At 43.8% G+C, this 20,168-nt stretch overlaps 1 protein-coding gene across 1 annotated transcript in view; it reads left to right on the forward strand.

Moving 5' to 3' along the window:
* The first annotated feature begins 1,046 nt into the window (after positions 1–1,046).
* LOC138952720 (protein decapentaplegic-like) overlaps positions 1,047–20,168 on the forward strand; it is an 82,987-nt gene continuing 63,865 nt past the window's right edge. Inside the window, exon 1 of the mRNA XM_070324431.1 lies at positions 1,047–2,692. Coding sequence (XP_070180532.1) covers positions 2,353–2,692 — 340 coding nt within the window. The 5' untranslated portion in view covers positions 1,047–2,352. The remainder of the gene's footprint in view (positions 2,693–20,168) is intronic.

A 20,168-nucleotide genomic window follows, 5' to 3' on the forward strand; every position in this document is an offset into this window, starting at 1 on the left:
CTCTGTCTCTGTCTCTGTCTCTCTCTCTCAAGGACAGATTGTAAGAAAAGACGTAGCCTTAAATCTTAATCCTTGTTAAATAAAGTTCAATTCAATTCAATTCAATTCAATTCTCTCTCTCTCTCTCTCTCTCTCTCTCTCTCTCTCTCTCTCTCTCTCTCTCTCTCTCTCTCTCTCTCTCTCTCTCTCTCTCTCTCTCTCTCTCTCTCTCTCTCTCTCTCTCTCTCTCTTGTAGTTTCTTCCTATCTCCGTATTATGCTGTAGCTCACAAGTCAGTCGTTCAACTTTGTATAACATTTATTTTTCTCTTTACGGCTTTCCGCGCTTTCTGTCTGGAGTCAGTTTCTCCTTTGCTCAAAAGTTTCAAGTCTCCTTTCCGCAGCCCCGTATCGTACCGAAGCTTACCTGTTGGCAGTCGGTCCCCGGATATTCGTGTTAGAGCCCCGTGTGTGTGTGTGAGTGAGTGAGAAAGAAAAGTCTGTGTGCGCGTATGAGCAAAGATAGTTATTCTTATTTATTTATTTATATGAAGTCATATCGCGCGCGTATCTCCAGACTCGGACTCAAGGCGCAGGGATCTATTTATGCCACCGAAGTAAGTTATTCTGCTTTAATATATTGAGTCGGTGTGTGTGTGCGTGTGCGTGCGTGCGTGTGTGTGTGTGTGTAAGTCACGGTGCCGTGTTCGTGTATGCTCTTTTCGCTGCCGTACCACCGGTCGGTAGCGGCGGCGTCGGAGTCGAGCGCAGCGGCGAGTCCCCTTTAGCTCTGCCTCTTTTTGCCCCCTTTGGCTCTGTTGAAAAATGTCCTTCAATCCACACCACTCTACTGACCAGCGTTGTGTGTGATCGTCCCTTTGTGGCGCTCTCACGACGACTTTGACGAGCGAAGTTGGCGAGGGCTTTTTTCGCCTCTCTCCCTCGCGACCCAAGCCGCGCTTGTTCCGTGCGCCTCGACGCTGGCTGACAACGTGGGAGTCTATCTTCTACTCGCGCTCTCTCTCTCTCTCTCTCTTTCTCCCTACTCTTTCTGCGCCTACTCACTCACCCACACTACTTACTTGCCTTCTAGGCATTTACGGTGCTGGGTCGAACGAACGAACATGCTGTATTTCCGCCTCTGTTTTTCCGTCAGTCGCTGTTTGTTGTGAAAGAAAAAATTGACTAAGTGTTTTGTCGTTGAGAGGAAACTTGACTAACTGACGGCGTGGAATGAAACTAGTTTCGTGTGTTGAAAAAAGAACAGCCAAAAGTTGACTTTGTCGTATGTGAATGGAACAAATATATGCGAACGGAAACAAGTCGTCGCTGTAGCGAAAATTAACCAACATGCAGAAAGAGACAAAAACAAAACAGCTATAGTCTTTGTCTACGTGGATGGACATTTACAAATCGTCGCTGTTGATTTCGGTGTGGTGGTTCGTCCCCTGCGTCGGGCACAGTTCAGTCAGATTTTGTTCCGCACAATAATAATGCTGTGATTTCTCATTATTGGATTATCCGTCGAAATGTAAAAGTTTAGGGAGCTTTTGCATGAGTTAATTGTCACGCACGGAAGTAATCCCCGAAGATAGAATCAGCTAATACACGCGGACTCCTGCGGATAAAGCCGACTACCGCCGGACAAGCAGGTCTCCCCCCTGAAGGGCTCTCTGCCTGCAGTGGACAGAACTCGACAGTGCGAGGATTGTCATCACTGACTGGTCCGAGTCGGTTTGAGTCTCAAGTCTCTCTGACCAATGCCTCGTCACTGATCAGCCATGGATTATATGGGTGATAAGGGGTGAAAACATGTGTTGCTTTATTAGTGAGATGATCCGCAGATGATATTCTCTTTGGACTTTTTTTTTCTAACAACGTATTATTGTCTTTTGGAGTCTAAACAAAAACTGATACTTGATGAGATTGTTAACTTGTGAACAAAAGGCAAGTCCTTGATGGTTACTGGTGAATTGTTGTAGCATGACTCCAGAGATGGACGCTGGTTTCAACGTCGGTGATACACACACAGACCTTGTGCGGAGGACTTTATTCTTTGTGGACTGACAACGCTTGCGGAACAACTAGTTTCCTGTCAGTGCCTTGACGGATTCTCATGATTTTTACAACAGCTGACTGGTGAATTGTTTGTGACTATGGATTATTTGTGGATAAGCTGGAATTTGTTTGCCATCATTGTAACTGTGTGCTGATTTCGATGTTCAGAATCAAAGTGGAATCTCAATCTTTGTTTCGTTGACGTCTACTTTCCATCATGTAATTTACAGTGAAATGAAAGCAGATGGATGTTAGACTAATACTGTTGCCCTAATGAGACTGGACTTTGGCTTTTATTAGTGCCTGTGGATGTTATATGTGTGTGCTGAGAAGAAATAAGCTGTGTTTGCAAAACACAACAAGACATCATTGCCATTGCCACATCCGTGTGTCTGGTACTACTGTTGTTGCTTCAAGCTGCAAACAATCCAGATTCGAGCGAGTAAGAGAAAGCGGCGCGTTGGGGAGGGGGGAACCTACCCGTGTCACTGTCTACTCCCCACCCCCCGGAACTGACCCTCGTCCTTACCGTTGGAGGGACAAATCAACAGGGTGGGGCACGCGTGCCTGCCTGCCACCCGACCCACGGGATGTGGGGTGGGTCTGTTGCCAGAATTTTTCAGCCCAGGGATTAAGTGATACATCTGTGATTGCAAGTAAGTCGATGTTCATGCTTTGATGTTGTTGTTGTTGTTGTTGTTGTTGTTGTTGTTGTTGTTGTTGTTGTTGTTGTTGTTGTTGTTGTTGTTTTCTTTTTACATACAGTGACAGCACGTGTGTGTCGGCTGTACAATTTCGTTTGTCTACATTTTGTGGAGGCGCAGGAGACTATGTTGCCAAGTTTACCGAGAGAGAGAGAGGGGAGGGATGGTGGTGGTGGTGGTGGTCACAGTGGCAGAAAGGCGGGGGGGGGGGGGGGGGGGGACATTGACTTCAATATGAAGCAAGGAGGCATAAGACAATATCCCTCCGTCTGTCCGTACGGCCTGGATTTAAAGCCGTACCGCGACGATCACAAGTCCAGTACCATCTTAGCTACCGGGAACCCAGTCATACCAATGTTTGCTTCAAGTACGAATCATTCAATTTGTTACGACCTATTATCTCATCTCCTATATCATTTTGAGCTTTTTGTGTGTGATTTTTGATAGATAAAAATTTTAAAAAAAGACTCACACACACACTCATAGTTATAGAAAAATTAATACGAGTCCTGCATCGCAAAAAAGGCCTACATGTGTATGTTCCAAGACTGATCCTATACGAAGTGTGACTTACACACGGCCATTGTCATTGTTAGTGTCAGTGAGGTGCGACAAGAACTTGAAGCGACAAACATTGGTCCATGTCATGCAGTGCAACAATTATTATCATTTATATCTTTATTGGTCGATTTATTCATTTATTTATTTATTCATCGATTTATTTATTTATATATTTATTTATTTATTTGTTATTTATTAATGTATTCAGTTATTCATTAATTGATTTATTCAATTATATATTTATTTATTTATTGGTATATCGATTTATAGATTTATTGATTTATTGATTTCTAACATTGCCTTTATTTAAATCTTTCTGTTGTTTTTATCCTGTCTGTCAATCTTTTACATGTATTATTGTTTTATCATCTGTTTTGTTAGTTATTGATTTTTAATTTTCCCCTGATATTTATTTTCCGCTGCGTTTGTCAGTTTTAAAACGTTCAACTCCTGTGGAGAAAGATGTTTCCTTGTCTGATGCCACACACACTCAATCCAGAAAAACCTCCGCCACTAATTCTATGACAATAGTTGTCGAGGTTTTTTACCCTGTTCGTTTAATTGGGTTTTTTTCTTCTATTTTTGTGACTTAGTGATTTTTTAAATCAGCTATTTAATTGGTTAGATTTGGCCAGAAAAGGTGATTTAGTTGTCGTTGTTGACTGTCTTATTCGGTTAGTTTTGTAATGAATGTGATTTTTTTTGGGTCTGCCTCATGATCATGTCTGTTATTTTTCGGTTAGTTCTGTGCAATGAATGATAAAAAAAACATTGGTATGACTGGTCTGTCTGTCTGTCTGTCTGAGAACATGTTTTAAATCTTCTTTATCACGAAGCTGCAATCGTATGTTTGACGACACAAGCTACCAGGCAGTGTGATAAATGCGAGGTGGGTGGAATTATGGCGTAGCTTTCCTGCCGTCTGTCGGAAACTCATTAATTTCCTCCCCTGATGATGGAAGAGTGTGATTACAGATAAAAAGAGTTGTGTTTGCAGTGTGCTTACAGATAACAACCGAAGCCGAAAAGTCACTCTGAACTAGGAGTCCGACAGTTAATACAATTTGAGGTGCAGTGTTGAAACATGAAATCGAAAAACTCTCTGCTTATTTGTTACTTAACTTGTGTGCCTGGGACCTTTCTCTGGACCCTTCTTCATGCAAATTTCACGTTAAGTTAAGTTTTCGTGTCCCGGTTACAACCTCCCCCCCTCCCCCCCCCCCCCCCCCCCCCACCCCGCGCCAAAAAATAGACAGAGAAGAAAAAGAAGAAGAAGAGGCACACAAAAATACGCAAAAGACACAAAGAAACAAACCAAACAAAGAAACAAAGAATCAGAACATACACACACACACACACACACACACACATACATTATGTATGTTTATATATATATATATATATATATATATATATATATAGGGTGTCTAAAAAACAAGTACCCCAAAAGACGCTGAAACATCAGTACCGAGAAATGGAAAAACTAAGAAAAGGGACAATGAAATCCGGATGACAACACAGTGGTTCCAACAGGATGGAGCCCCACCACATTCTCAGAGAAATCCAGAACATCCCACAGGAAAGTTTTAACATTCCCCAATGTAATGAACAATATGGCAATGAGGATGCAGTCTGTCATTTGAAAACGAGGTGGCTACATTGATCACGTGGTGTGAAGAAGCAGACGATCTCAACTGAAAGCTGTGAACTGGGGACAAAACTTCTATGAACTGACCACATTATCACGCAAAAATGATTTCAATAAAGTTACTGACTTGTCTGTAGTATTGAAAGAAAATCGGGTACTTTTTTTTTAGACACCCTGTATATATAGAAATGCAACAACAAACTAAAGTGGTCCATGCTTCACAAATTCAAATGCTCTTTTTCAGTTACTGACACAAAAGGGGATTAACTTTATTAATAGCGACTGTAGACAACCCCCACCCGCCACCCTCGTTTTCTGCATCATTAGTCTGTGTCGTATGTCTGCGAGGGTCCCCAGTCTGTAAAACTAATACAGTTCGTCATAATTATTCCCAACCTCACACCGGAGGCTCTTGGACTAAACATTTCACTGCATTTCACTGTATGGAGAAAGAAAGAAGAAAGTTTTTCACGGGGGGCCTTGAAATGGATTTTTTTTTCACTTTCAGACTCGGAACTTTTTAATTGTTTTTACCAATGACATTTCCATTGTCATTGAAGAAAGAAAGACTTTTACACAGGGGGTTCTTAAAATGGAGTTTTGTCACTGTCAGCTTCGATTTTTCCAGCAGTGCCAGTTTTCATTGACACGCCGAGTTTGCTGAATTGTAATGGTGACAAGAAACCCTTAGAACACAAGGTCTGGAAGGAAGAGATCAGACAAGTTAAGTCAACCCGGAAAAAGTTTCACTTTATTCACGTAAATTCAGCTTTAATTTTTCTGCCAGCAAGAGCTGTCATTGACAAGAGTGTGCTGGTGATCAGGGAAAATCGTCCGCTGATCACCAGCACATGGGCGGGGATGTAGCTCAGTCGGTAGCGCGCTGGATTTGTATCCAGTTGGCCGCTGTCAGCGTGAGTTCGTCCCCACGTTCGGCGAGAGATTTATTTCTCAGAGTCAACTTTGTGTGCAGACTCTCCTCGGTGTCCGAACACCCCCGTGTGTACAATGCAAGCACAAGACCAAGTGCGCACGAAAAAGATCCTGTAATCCATGTCAGAGTTCGGTGGGTTATAGAAACACGAAAATACCCAGCATGCTTCCTCCGAAAACGGCGTATGGCTGCCTAAATGGCGGGGTAAAAAAACGGTCATACACGTACAATTACACTCGTGCAAAAACCACGAGCGTACGTGGGAGTTTCAGCCCACGAACGCAGAAGACAGAAGAAGTCCGCTCGTTGCTGTGACAAGAAAATCGCAGAAATCAGAGAAAACAAGGTCTTCAAGAGAAAGTCTTAATGGGGAGAGGGAGGTTTCACTTTGTTAACGTCACTTTGACGGAGGGTCTTAAAACGGAAGTTTCACAATACTGGCAGTTCAGCCGCGATTTAGCCTGTATATATATATACCTGCGACATTTTCATTGACACGAGTTTGCTTGTTGACCGGCGAGATCCATTCGCTCGTTATCGGATTGAATCCTCGCTGATTTGACATGGGATTGGAGCGTATTCTCTTGTCAGGGCTCAGCAGAATGCAAGGCACGGGTTTAAGAAAACTTGACACAGGTTTAGACCTCTTATTTTGAGCAACTTGACTGGCGAATTAAGGAGACAAGCCACTGCGGTTGTGTTGTTAGTTTGAGTAGGGGAAAGGGACGGGGAGGGAGGGGGGGGTAGGGGTTAAGGGGGTGTAGACGGTGTGTGTGTGTATGTGGGGGGGGGGGGGGGGGGGGGGGGGCTAGTGCGTAGAAGGTGAGGGTGGTGGAGGAGAGGGGAGTTAGGGTGGAACTTGATTGTGTTATAATATAGGGGAAATGCGCAGGAGGGAGTTGGCGAGAGTCATGGTATTAAAGGAAGAGGGAGTAAAAAAAAAACTGTGGAAAAAAAGGAAAGGAGTTGGGTAGGTGAAATGTTGGATGAGATATATATATATATAAGAGGGAGGGAGGGAGTTGGATAAATATGGAAACATGTTGGGGGTGAAAGAGGTGAGTAATAACAGGTGGGGTTGGGGTGGGGGTGGGGGTGAAGGGGGTAAGTGGATATAGGGGTGGAATCCAGACATTGGGAGTTGGCATGCTTTGGGACAAGGTGCAGGGGGTGGGAGGGGGGGTGTTAGGAGTGGAAGGAACGACAATGATATAATGCCCTATACTATCAGCCCAAGCAAAGCCATTTATCACCGTCTCTTTAGCACGACAGCCGATAAACACTGCCTCTAATGGAGTAGTCCGACCCGTCTCACTGTATTGTAATACACTCACCTGTTTAAAGAAACACAGACAGAAAAATTACTGCTGCATTTTTTTTTCTTCTACTTCTTCTGCTCATTTTTCGGTATGGAGATGGAAGGAAATTGAGGTTCTGCTTCGAAGAGAGGGAGCAGGCGACACAGGGGGAATGACTGGATATATATGTCAGCCGGACCTGTTATGGACTACCTTCTTGTTTGTCTCATTTACACGTGTCTGTCTGTCTGTGTGTCTGTGTGTCTGTGTGTCTGTCTGTCTGTCTGTATACCTCCCCCCGCTCTGTCTGTCTGTCTGTCTGTCTGTCTCTCTCTCTCTCTCGCTCTCTCTCTCTCGCTCTCTCTCTCTCTCTGTCTCTCTCTCTTTCTTTCTCTCTCTTTCTCTCTCTGTCTGTCTGTCGCCCGCTCTCTCTCTCTCTCTCTCTCTCTCTCTCCCCCCTCTCTCTCTCTCTCTCACAGTCTCTCTCTCAGTCTCTCTCTCTCTCTCTCTCTCTCTCTCTCTCTCTCTCTCTCTCTCTTCCCCTTTACCTCCGAATACACCTGTACATCATAGGGGGGAGGGGGGGGGGGGGGTAGTGACGTAATACTTTGATTGGCTGTGCCTTTCGATGTAATCACTGAGTTATGGTCAGATCCAGACAAAGTATTGTAAAGACAGTGTCTTCTAGCTTGAATATAACCTTCCCCCTCCCCGCTAAAAGTTTTGCAAGAGATTTTGTTTGTATGCTCAGCTTTGACGACGTAGGCTACATATGGGAACCATAACCACTCGATTCTTGCAAGTAATGGCTTAATATCATCTCGATATGATATATCATTCTATCACCCTGAGGGGGCGAAAATTTGGATCATCATTAATAAACATATTCCATATTCATCACAAATACTTTTGAGGAGATTGCTTTTAAATATTTGCCTATATATAGATGAATACCCGCTTCGCCGGGTACGGCTTCGCCGGGAAGAAGTCGAGCCGAATACCCGGCTGCGCCGGGGACCCGGCTTTGCCGGGTGTACGCCGGCTTCGCCGGCGCACCGCACGAAGGAAGGGAGATAAACGCGCAAAACACTGGAGAAGAGTAATACCCGGCTTCGCCGGGACAGTGACCTTCTAAAAATAGTATTACGGGAATATGGATTGAGCGTTGTCGACAGTGACCTTCTAAAAATAGAAACGGGAATATGGATTGACGCCACACGAAGGAAGGGAGATAAACGCTGAAAACACTGGAGAAGATAAGGAAGAGTTACTGGGGATGGATCCAGAGAAAAACCAAAATCGGTTGTTGTATATATATATATAGATATATACACATATTCTTTTTTTTAAAGAAAGGTATTCCAGGTACTTGTTCATACATTTTATTTGTCAATGGGCTTTTCCTTCTCGCAGTGTTATAGTGTCATTGTACTTCATCAGTTTGGGATGTATATATAGCTCTTAATAGAATAAGGTGTCGCGTCTACAGCCAGCAGCTACTTGTGACTAGTACTGCAGGTACTGCTTTTTTGGTTCCACAGGTTGTCGCGTCTAATACCTTTGCTGCTGTAGTTGGGGGTTTTCAGCAGCCAACATGTCAATTATTTTTTCTTCTAAGTGACTTAATTGCTTCAAAGATAATGTATTTTATTCTGAACTTTAAATACAGTAGAACCCTCCTTTTAAGAAACCCCGTTTATAAGACACACCCCCCCCCCCCACACACACACACACACACACGCATATTTTAAGAACCTTCTATGGGTGTGTGTTTTTTTTATATCTGATTTCCTGTTCATAATGACTTAAAATTTACCTCCATTTAATAAAAATTACTGCCTTTCAAGACCTGATTTTGTGTGATTTTTGGGGGTCCTGATACCCCCACCCCCCACCACCACCACCCCACCCCCTCACTGCCTCTACCGTCGCAATCTACTTCAGTCGCGCTAGCATATCAGGCACAAAGAATTCCAGATCCTATGTTTGGAGCTGGCTTTTGTTTTTGAGACCCTCTCTTTCTTACACTGCCGAGCAAAGAACATACAAGTTTCTCTTTCCGTGCCAAGTGTTTATGATGCGTGTTTTGCTTGTGTATCGCAAGGCGCGCTAATGCGCTTCTAAGTGGAGTGCACCTGTGGACGCCCGCAGAGCGAAGGCCGCCCTGATACATTTTAGAAACGATACCTGCCCCGTTTTTACCTACACTGAATTTCACCCTCCCCGACACACACCTGTCCTAGCTTATCTAGCCAGGAGTGGGGGGGGGGGGGGGGGGAGACGAGGAGTTGAATGCGGATTCGGGGGGGGGGGGGGGGGGGGCGGCGGGGGGCGTCCGGGGAAGAGGACAGGGGGGGGGGGGGGGCCGTGTGGTTAGTTTAGTTCATTGTTGGCAGGTGTGACCCTTCAGAGTTTGTCTGTAGGTACGCTTTTTGAGCATCTCTTTTTTGTTTGTTTCAAGACTGAAATATATACAGGCGGAGCTGTCATCCTAGGAGTGTGTGTGTGTGTGTGTGTGTGTGTGTGTGTGTGTGTGTGTGTGTGTGTGTGTGTGTGTGTGTGTGTGTGTGTGTGTGTGTGTGTAGAATATTTCAAAAAGCTTTGAAAGATGTGTTTTGCTAAATGAAAGCGGACATGTAGTTCGTTTTTGCCGGTTTTTACTTGTGCCGTTCTTGTCATTTTTGTGGATCCAATCGATGACTTCATTTTATCCACAACAATTTTCACTTCTAGTAAACTCGGATCTGCAGCTTCGTTCTTCAAGTCATCTCAAGATTTGTTCTTTCTTTTTTCTCTGTTTTTCCCCCTTATGGTTTTGTTTGGAAACATTCTTTTCTTTACAACACCGTGTTATCTCACGAAGACGTGCCTGGCGTGCCTTCATTCACTGTGGCTGTCATCCGTTTTTGTTTCGGAGTATACGTAAAACAGAGACCCAGATTTAAGCAAACAGAATTGTCGTCACTTGTGCAATGCAAATGTTGTGTTGCTGCTGTGCCTTTATTTATATATATTATATGAATATAGAGAGAGGTTACTTTGAAATGAAATGGGGGTCCTTAACGTCCTCACAGGAAGTTTTCCTTGTAGGGACATGAGTTGGTGATACGCTAAAAAGAGAGGTTACAACACGAGTGTTTTTTTTATTTTTATATATATGGCTTGTATTTCAGTCAAGACCCAGCGGATGAATATCAAGGGACTCACGAGCCTCTGGCGAGTGAGTCCCTTTGATATTCCCGCTGGGTCTTGACTGAAATACAAGCCATATAAAAAAAATCACGAGTGTTGTAACCTGTATATCCCATGAAGATCTAAAAGACAAAGTGTGACGGAAACATCAAGATGAGGCACCTCTGCACATACCTTATTCTAAAGGCACGTCTGTTGATCTATGTCAAGTCGGTGCATAATGGTGGCTTGGTTGTCCCCGTCAGTTGAAAGCCTCTTATGCCCCGGTCTCACATCTACGAATGTCACCCGACTTTAGGTAGTCGGCTGGAAGTCGGAAGAGGTCGGAGAGTTCGTGAGAATTAGCAATTTTGTTTTTGAAAAGTCAGTTAGTTCGGAAGGCCCTTCAGACTGTTTTGAACATGTTCAAAACAGTCGGAAGAGCCTCCCGACTCAGACGAATAGAAATGTGTCGGGTGGTTGTCGTAAGCGTGTCGGTTTAGTCGTAAGGCGATTCTGATTAGTCGTAACGGTAGTCGGAAGACTCGTAAGGGTGGTCGGATTTGTCGGTAGCATAGTGTCGTTCGGATAAGTCGTAATGGTGTCTGATTTGTCGTTAGGGCAGTCTGATTTGTCGTTAGGACAGTCGTTAGCTAGTCGGTTTAGTCGTTACACTGGTCGTGAGAGTCGGCTATTGTTCGGAAGTTTTTCAGCTAATAATCGGGCCTGTCGTAACTGCAGTCGGAATTGTCGTTACTGCAGTCGGAAGTGTCTGGACACATGTCGGATTTGTCGGCCCTAAAGTCGGGTGGTTGTCGTCTGCTTGTCGGCTACATGGTCGGATCAGTCGTAAGGACAGGTCGGGAGTGAAATTTGGAGCCGAATTTGCATCCGACACTTCCGACCTAGCCGACTTCCGAAAAATCGTATATGTGAGACCCAGGCATTACACGGATTTGACTGAATACCTAGTGGTTACACACGCATCTCCTGAGATCTTGGACACCTTCATCGTCTATAGGGCCTACTGCACTGCAGAAGAGCTAGAAATACTCGCAAAATGCATTAAACAGCTTGTCCAGAGAACACTCGTAGTCGATGATGTACCGATAAGGGCGTGTGTACCGGGCACGCTGTAACTTCACATGAGCATAAATAGATCCCTGCGCCTTGAGTCCGAGTCTGAAGATACGCGCGCGATATAAGACTTCATAAGCATAGTCTGAACATAGCAGTGCTGGTCGGAAGGACTGGGTTTTTAACGATTGCTAGTTTTTGACTTTTGTTTTTGTTGAGAGCGCGAGCACACACACTCAAACACATACGGCTTGTCATGTTGATCACAAGAGAGAAATAGAACAGCGAATAGAAGGAAACATAACAGATTACGTCCCCTGTTATGTCTTAGTTTAGCAGGGACAGATTGTAAGACTTGGCGTGAGCCTAAAATCTCCATCCTTGAGTAATAAAGTTCGTTCGTTCGTTCGTTCGTTCGTTCTCTCTCTCTCTCTCTCTCTCTCTCTCTCTCTCTCTCTCTCTCTCTCTCTCTCTCTCTCTCTCTCTCTCTCTCTCTCTCTCTCTCTCTCTCGTCTAGACGTCTTGGACTTGAAGTTAATTTAGACAAATCTAATATTGTTGTTTTTCGGAACGGTGGTCACTTGGCCTTGCGAGAAAGATGGGTGTATGGTGGACATCCTATGAGCGTTTTGAACATGTATAAGTATTTAGTAGTATGGTTGTCTACACGTCTGTCCTTCTCTCACACTCTTAATGATTTTGCTGCAAAAGGGAGTCATTGGTATTTTAAAATGTTTATGGCAACTGGGTGACAGATCTCCAGCTATTTTTTTCAAGCTTTTCGACGCACAGATTCAACCGATGCTGGCATATATGGTACCGAAGTTTGGGGGGTTGAAGCAGACCATACACCTATAGAGAGAGTTCATTTATTCGCACTTAAACGTTTTTTGAATACGAGTATGAGAACACCAAATGATATGGTCTATGGAGAAACGGGAAAGGTACCCCTTGTTTATAAACAGCTTTGTTAAATGCATTCGTTTTTGGCTACGTATATTGAGGATGCCACATCATCGCCTTCCGAGCAAGGCGTATAAAATGCTGAAATATCTCCATGAACAAAATAAGAAAACATGGGCCTCCTCGATCTGTTACACTCTGTACATGTACGGTTTTGATGAAGTATGGGAAAACCAAGGTGTTGGCGATGAGAGGGCGTTCCTAACAGCATTTAAAGAAACACTTATTTCATCCTATAAGCAAACCTGGCTTGAAAATGTACAAGGAAGTGAACGTTTCTCCCTGTTGTTTAGTCTGTACAGAACCTTCAAATCAACCCTAACATTATCCAACTATTTAAGTGATTTGAAACATATTAAAGCTAGAAATCTTCTGATTAGACTTATATTGGGAGTATCTCCTCTGAAAGTGCATCGATTTCACTTTAATTTAAATGCAACCTCCGCTGATTTATCTTGTCCATTTTGTTGCGGCAGTGTTGAAGATGAAGTCCACTTTGTTTTAGTATGCCCTAAATATGCTGAGTTAAGAGAATATGATATTCCACGAAAATACACTAGAATCCCATCATTGTTTAAATTAACCATGCTGTTTTCAAACACTAGTAAGCCGCTATTGCTACGTTTTTCTACATTTGTCATGAAGGCGCTTTCCATTCGTAATCCATAATCCGTAAATGAAACAGGGCGATACTAGTAGGATGTTCTTGTTTTGTTTACTATGTGCATTTGTATGCTGGTGCTTGAGATGTGCTCATCTCCATGAAAAAGGCCCAAGGCCTACTCATTAAAACATTCAGACTTCAGACTTCTCTCTCTCTCTCTCTCTCTCTCTCTCTCTCTCTCTCTCTCTCTCTCTCTCTCTCTCTCTCTCTCTCTCTCTCTCTCTCTCTCTCTCTCTCTCTCTCTCTCTCTCTCTCTCTCTCTCTCTCTCTCTCTCTCTTCTGTTATGTGTTTGAAGAGCCCTTAGCAAATAACGGGGAACAATAACACAACAACAAGAAAACGGAAAACTGTCAAAACCAGAACCAAGTCAGCTGGTGCCTCCTTTTTGCCACAATCGTTTTACCTCCCCGCTCTTTGCAACAACGTTACCCTAACACAGCCGCTTTTTCCACCGAGACGAAAATTGGGTATGCCGATTTGTTTGTTTGGGCCGTCCGTTCCTTGCTTCCAAAACATCGCTCAGGCAAGCTTTTCCACATCTATCTCCCTCGTAATGACTGGAAGCTCAGGAAAGCGCGATGTGTGGGGGGTTACCCTCTTCTTACGCGCTCTTCTGCTGTCGCAGGTGCGCCGGTTGCAGAGCTTGTGCGGTTTGAAACGGAGCGTGTTGTGTTTGTTTATAGAAGTATTTTGTGGCTCGTCAGACCTTTGCGTTTGTGTTGCGAGCGAGCTGTTGTGCTGTGCGAATGTCTGGCTTTTGTCTGTGACATAATGACTTTAATAACCGAGTTATCTCTATTTGTTTGTCTGTCTGTCTGTATCTAGCTGTCCTGTCTGTCTGTCTGTCCCCCCTCTCCCTCTCTCTGGTAGTGTGTGTGTGTGTGTGTGTGTGTGTGTGTCTTTGTTATACCTCGTTCATGTGTTCTTCGACGTGGTCTGTCTCACAGATTTGCTGAGAGTTTGACGCACTCAAGAAATGCCCTACAATTACAGTCCGTATTCGTGTTCATTAAATTTGATTCAATTCAGTATCAATTGAATAAATCCAATCTTCTTCTTTTTTTTCTCGAAATATGTGTGTATGAAACTTCTTTAAAAAACATACAATCCCAGTCACGTGTTCAATCTTCCTTTTGCTAGTTTTAAGAAGAACAAAACGTTGGTCGGGCCCTTTTGTCCCCTTTTTGTCCTCCGCTTTTTGACCTCTCCCTTTTGTTAAGTTTAAATAGAGACATTAACTCTGTGTGTAAGTTACTGTTAAAAAAAAAAGTTGGCCAATAATTTCAAGCCAGGTGTCAGCCACCTGCTGTGATGACGTGTTAAGGTGTCAGATGTCGTCATTCTCTTGTCTCCGGAACTGTCGACATCCTCCTGGCAACGCCGGACTTCTTCGCGCCTTGGGCGTAATTATGCAAATATGATGGATTGCGCTTTTAACACTCATCTTTACGGTACATACGTAGGGGAAAGGCTCCTAATATGGACCACTTTTTGTTTTATGCTGATAACTAGCTTGTTTTCTTGCGAAGAAGTTTTGTGTTTGGTAGTCCTTCTCTCTTAGGTTAACCGTTAGGCCTAATTAGAGTGAAATAGCTTTGATAGACATTCAGCAAAAATTAAATACAGAAAAAATCACAAAGGGTCCATATTAGGAGCCTGGGCGCCTAATATGGACCAGTGAAGCGGCCTTCACGAATCACTGTAAAAAGCCCCCTATATTTCAAAATAACATGATACAACTTGGTGTACAAGTCAGCCTAATTAAAATATGCTCTGGGTTTATCTGTTTCGGGTTGATAAGAGCATTATTTGAAGCACACCAGGAAACTAAAGAAGCTTATCAAAAACAGAGTGAAAATAAGTGAAATTATCAACTTCCACGAAAAGAAGACTTTTTGTTGCATTTTTTTAAAATCTCGAGGGCTAGTTATAGGTTATTTCCAGCAAGCTTCTTAATGCATTAATGAAAATAGCCTTTAGCTTTTATTTTTTTCGATTTGTTGAAGGTGGTCCATATTAGGGGACTCGCACATACTTTGAGATGTTGCTATTATTTTTTGTTTGCAGTAGAAACTCGGGGTCAACACTGCTAAAATGTAACAAATACGGTCTTAGCTGTCATATATAGCAAGTTTTGTGTGATAAAAGCTTTGGCTGTGGACAGAAACGAGTCCGTTTTAGGCGGCATATTTAGAGTGAACGCTGCCAAAAGTGAAAAAAAGATAAAAAGCCTAACGGTTTTGAGATTTGTGTTTCTGCAACTGTTTTGACATGTGCAAGTTATCCAGAGAGGGGAATACAGCGAATAAAACTTTTTTGAGCGCTCTAGCGCCGTTAGTTTGTCAGAACTGGAGGTGGTACATATTAGGAGCCGGTCCATATTAGGAGCCCTTCCCCTAGGTCTTATGTTTTAAAGATACACACAATACTTGCCGTGAAAGGACACCCTTTTTACTCGAGGAAAACGTCTGTAGGCTACATTGCAGGTGGCCTGCTTTCACAGGTATATTTTGGTCATGAGAATAGACAAAGGGATTTCAGAAGGCCCCCTTTATTGGGAGGTGTCCTCCCTTCGGAGGGGACCCACGTCCCTGGGTACCACTGTAAAACATTTTTAAATCACCATAAATCCGACCAGGCTTTTCACAATTGATAGAAGTGCAACTTATGCAAGTAGAATTATTAACGTTTTTACAAAGATTTCAAAACGTGTTAGTACTGTTACAGAAAGGTGTTCAAAAATGACAAACTTCTGTTTAAAACTGTAACCACGTTATACAAGACAAAGCGACGAACCTGTAAAGGTTTACATTGTGGTTTAGGTGTGCAAGGAAGTGTCTTTAAGAGCCGTGGGGCAAACGGTGGCATAATTGTTGACAGCAGGCGTAGCGACAGGGGGCGCGTGACTCGTGGAACATTCTTCAGTTTATACCATTGATGGAATGATTTCTGACACCCGTGCGTGGCGACGTGAAGCGTTGCAAGTAGAACAACAATTGTCAGATATGTCATGTCTGTGTGTGGGTGGGAGTATGGGTGGAGGTGGGGGCGGGATGGTGTGTGTGTGTGTGTGTGTGTGTGTGTGGTGTGTGTGTGTGTGTGTGTGTGTGTGTGCGCGCGCGCGTACGTGCATTCGCGCGTGAGTTTGTGAACTGTCCACAGCATATCGTATACCATTTTAAAAGTACAAGGTAAACGGAGCAGTTACACGCCAAGACAGAGAGAAAGAAGTAAAGTCAGTAACAGACAGGACACAGGCAGCAGCTTTTCTTGAGGAAGACAAGAAAAAGAGCTTTCAAGAGAAGAGAATGAGAGCTGGGGAGAGAAGAGGCTTGTATAAGGGGGAGGGTCAAGGGGGATACGGGAGAAGATTGTGGAACTAAACTAGCGATGCGGGAGGGGAGCAACGGTAAAATGAGAAGGTCCTGGCGTATGTAGGGAAAGCAGGGAGCCTTTGGCGGACTGTCACTTGGGGTTTGTCAACACTGGGGGACCCTGGGAGGATTTGTCAACAGACAAGATACCCTGCCGCTAAGGTCGCCTTTGCTTCTGTTCACACACGAATGCTAAAGAGCTCTTCCTGGGCTTTCTGGAATGACTGCATGTACCTCGTTCTATACGTGTGTGTGTGTGTGTGTGTGTGTGTGTGTGTGTTTTGCTTACCCCCCTGAGCTTGTAGGCTTTTTGCTTTGTATGTGTGGATGACTCTCTGTCTGTTTGTCTGCCTGTCTGTCGATTTGTCTATCTGTTTCGGTTTGTCTAGGTCTTCCTGTCTCTGTTCGTATATGTCTTCCTGTCTCTGTTCGTATATGTCTTCCTGTCTCTGTTCGTATATATATGTTACTGTCTCTATATATCTCTGTCTGTCCATATGTCTCTTTGTGTCTCTTTCTTTGTCTCGCCCTTATAGTCTGTCTCTGCCTGTGCCTGTCTGTTTGTTTGTCTGTTTGTTCGTCTATATGTCTGTCTCTCTATCTCTTCTTCTCCTTAGTTACTTGTCTTTCTCTGTCTCTGTCTCTGCCTGTGTTTGTTTCCCTCTATCCCTCTCTCTCTCTCTGCTCCCTCTCTCCCCCCTCCCCCCCACCCCCGCTCTCTCTCTCTCTCTCTCTGCCATCTCTCTCTCACTCTCTCTCTCTCTCTCTCTCTCTCTCTCTCTCTCTCTCTCTCTCTCTCTCTCTCTGAGTCCTTCTCACTCTCTCTCTCTCTCTCTCTCAGTCCCTCTCAGTCCCTCTCACTCTCTCTCTCTCTCTCTGCCCCCCCCCCCCTCTCTCATCACCCCCTTCTCTCTCCTTTTCGTCCCCATCAAACTGAGATGCTCATTCTTCTCATGCAACCTCTTCCGCTATCTCCCCATCTCCCATCTCCCCATCTCCCCTTTGTCTTCTCATTACTGTCGTCGACACTTTGTGTAAGACGGGGACAGGAGATCGACAGATCCGTGACGCGAGTCAAACGCCTCCACACTTTACGGCGCTCGCACTTTTAATGGTGACAGAGCGGCCCCACTAAAATCCTTTAAAGTCACTCACAGGTGTTCTTCACGTGCGATTAATAGGGGCGTGATACACTGTACAGCTTTGTCACAGTATACAATATACACGTAATACAGCTGCATGCGTGCAACATGCACATGTACACACCGTGCATCCTTGTTGAAAGCAACTTCCCTTGAGCTGCATGCATCATGCCGCAACCGTTTTTGCTGATATGGGCGCGGCAAGGTATTTTGCTTCTCGCAGTTCATAGTTTGTCGCATACGCAGTCATTTTCCACGAGTCGACTAAAGAGTGTAAGGATCTTGTGGTAGGTTGTCGCAAAATACACCTTTTGGAACGCAACAAGCAAACAAACCAACCACAAATCAAACATTGTGACAAATGTGGATGCACGACAGTTGTGACCAAACTCAACGGTTCTCCTCAGCCATCATGGTTGCACAAATGTATAGAACGAGAAGGGTATCATCCCGAAAGTCCATGAAAGAGTTTTGTCGGAAACTGCTTTCACAAATTATGAAAATGTTGTGAAAGACGTTCAAAACCCAACTATTCTATCGACGCAGTGTACAAAGAAATAAAAAAAACAAGACACTCTACACAAACATTGTTGAAATGTTTTTCATTATTAAGTCAACAATAAGAATTGATTTCATCTGTTCAATGAAACGTTCTTCTTAAATAAAAGCGAGGAGCAATGAACTCATGGTCACCGAAGATCACCCGCTTTTACCTTTCCTTTTATTATATTTTTTTGTTGCATTTTTACACAAGGGTCTCGTTTCTCACACGGTGATTTCTATGTATAGCACTGTCCACCGTCTGAAAAAATCAACATTAAGAGCGAGAGATAAAAGTTAAAAAGATATTCTAATCGCACGACCGATGAAGAGGTCGATATTGTTTGCCGCTTGATAACAGAGTCACGGATTTTCTCGGCTAATGTCCTTGTCAACTGCGAAGACTGATAAACTTTATTCAGGTGTTCATCACGTTTACGTCATTAACGAAAACATCAAAGGGATACTTCCTTTTTGTCGCTTATCGTTCGTTTTTCTGGCTTATCGTTTTGCTTCAAGGTTGATATGAAGGCCACCAAAAAGTATTCCCTTTGAAGGATAATTGTTGTCATGACGTAAAAGAATTAACAAAAACAATACAACATGTATTGAGAGATAGGCCAAGAGCAAATTTTGCTTGGGACATCCTCTTTGTGTGCATAATAAAAGCGTATGGCAAAACCGATTTTGTTCCCACAGGCAGGCAGACAGACAAAGCGTATGAGGTAATGTAAGAACAATTCCCGCGGTCCTCTCTTTGAGAGAGAGAGAGAGAGAGAGAGAGAGAGAGAGAGAGAGAGAGAGAGAGAGAGAGAGAGAGAGAGAGAGAGAGACACACAGACAGACACACACACACACACACACACACACACACACACACACATATATAGACAGACAGACAGAAGAGAGCAAGGCAGTATCTCACTCTCTCACTCTCTCACTCTCTCTCTTTAGTTGCATCTCTCTCTCTCTCTTTTGTTTTATAAATGCATGATATAACCGCACTTCGATTGTCAAATTCGTTGTGCCACAAAACTCGAACGCGGAAAATAACCAGTCAGGAAAGGCAACACGACTGATAATGAAGAGCAACCCTGTCACACGTATCTTTTGCAACTACTCCACGTATCTGCTATTGTCGGAATGGCGATGTGTCTTATCTGCTCTGTACTGTTTGGGGAGTTAATGGGATGAGGAACAAACTATTTGAGTTGTGAGCCAGACACTAAGGAGAGTTCAGTGGGTGTGAACGATTGACGGACGAGAATGGGTCCCTTGAAAGTCGTGCTGAGAAAAGGACATGACGATGATATTGTGTGGTTGTTGTCAAGAGCATTCCGAGGATGTCGCTGGCTGGTTTATTTCAATTCTATGCAAAAATAAGTAGGCCTACATCACTTTTAACATCATGCATCGACATTTTGAGTGAACGATCACTTCCATTGAAGATAAAGATTGATGCAAGGTGTTACGACGAGAGAGAGAGAGAAAGAGAGAGAGAGCGAGAGAGAGTGCGAGAGAGAGAACCCGAGAGAGAGAGAGAGAGAGAGAGAGAGAGAGAGAGAGAGAGAGAGAGAGAGAGAGAGAGAGAGAGAGAGAGAGAGAACGTGTGTGTGTGTGTATGCGTGTATGTGTGCCTGTCCGTGTTCACGCACCAGCGCATGCTCGTCCCTTTTTTGTATACACCTCTTGATTTCAGGTGTGTGTTTTTCAATATCTACAAGACATTATAAACGGTAAAATAATAAATGCAGCAAATGAAGACCACACGTAGGCGTCTAATAAAGTCATTAACATTTGTTTACCTCCTGTCGTTTGACGTCATGTTCTTGTTACGTGTATTATCACAGAGCATTACGATTAATTGTAACGGCGCCATCTCGGTTTTAGGATGGCGGGTTTTAAGCCTCCAGACCGGAGTCTGCCAAGCGAGTTTGGTAAAGACTGGGTTGAAGCTAGTCTGGATTTCAATAAAATTCGTTACTGGGTGTCTCAAAAGGAGTCTGGTTCGCGCACCAATCTTTTTGTTTGTTTGTTGTCAAACACATTTTGTGA

Source organism: Littorina saxatilis, linkage group LG17 (assembly GCF_037325665.1).
Source record: "Littorina saxatilis isolate snail1 linkage group LG17, US_GU_Lsax_2.0, whole genome shotgun sequence".
In the NCBI taxonomy this organism is placed as follows: domain Eukaryota; kingdom Metazoa; phylum Mollusca; class Gastropoda; order Littorinimorpha; family Littorinidae; genus Littorina; species Littorina saxatilis.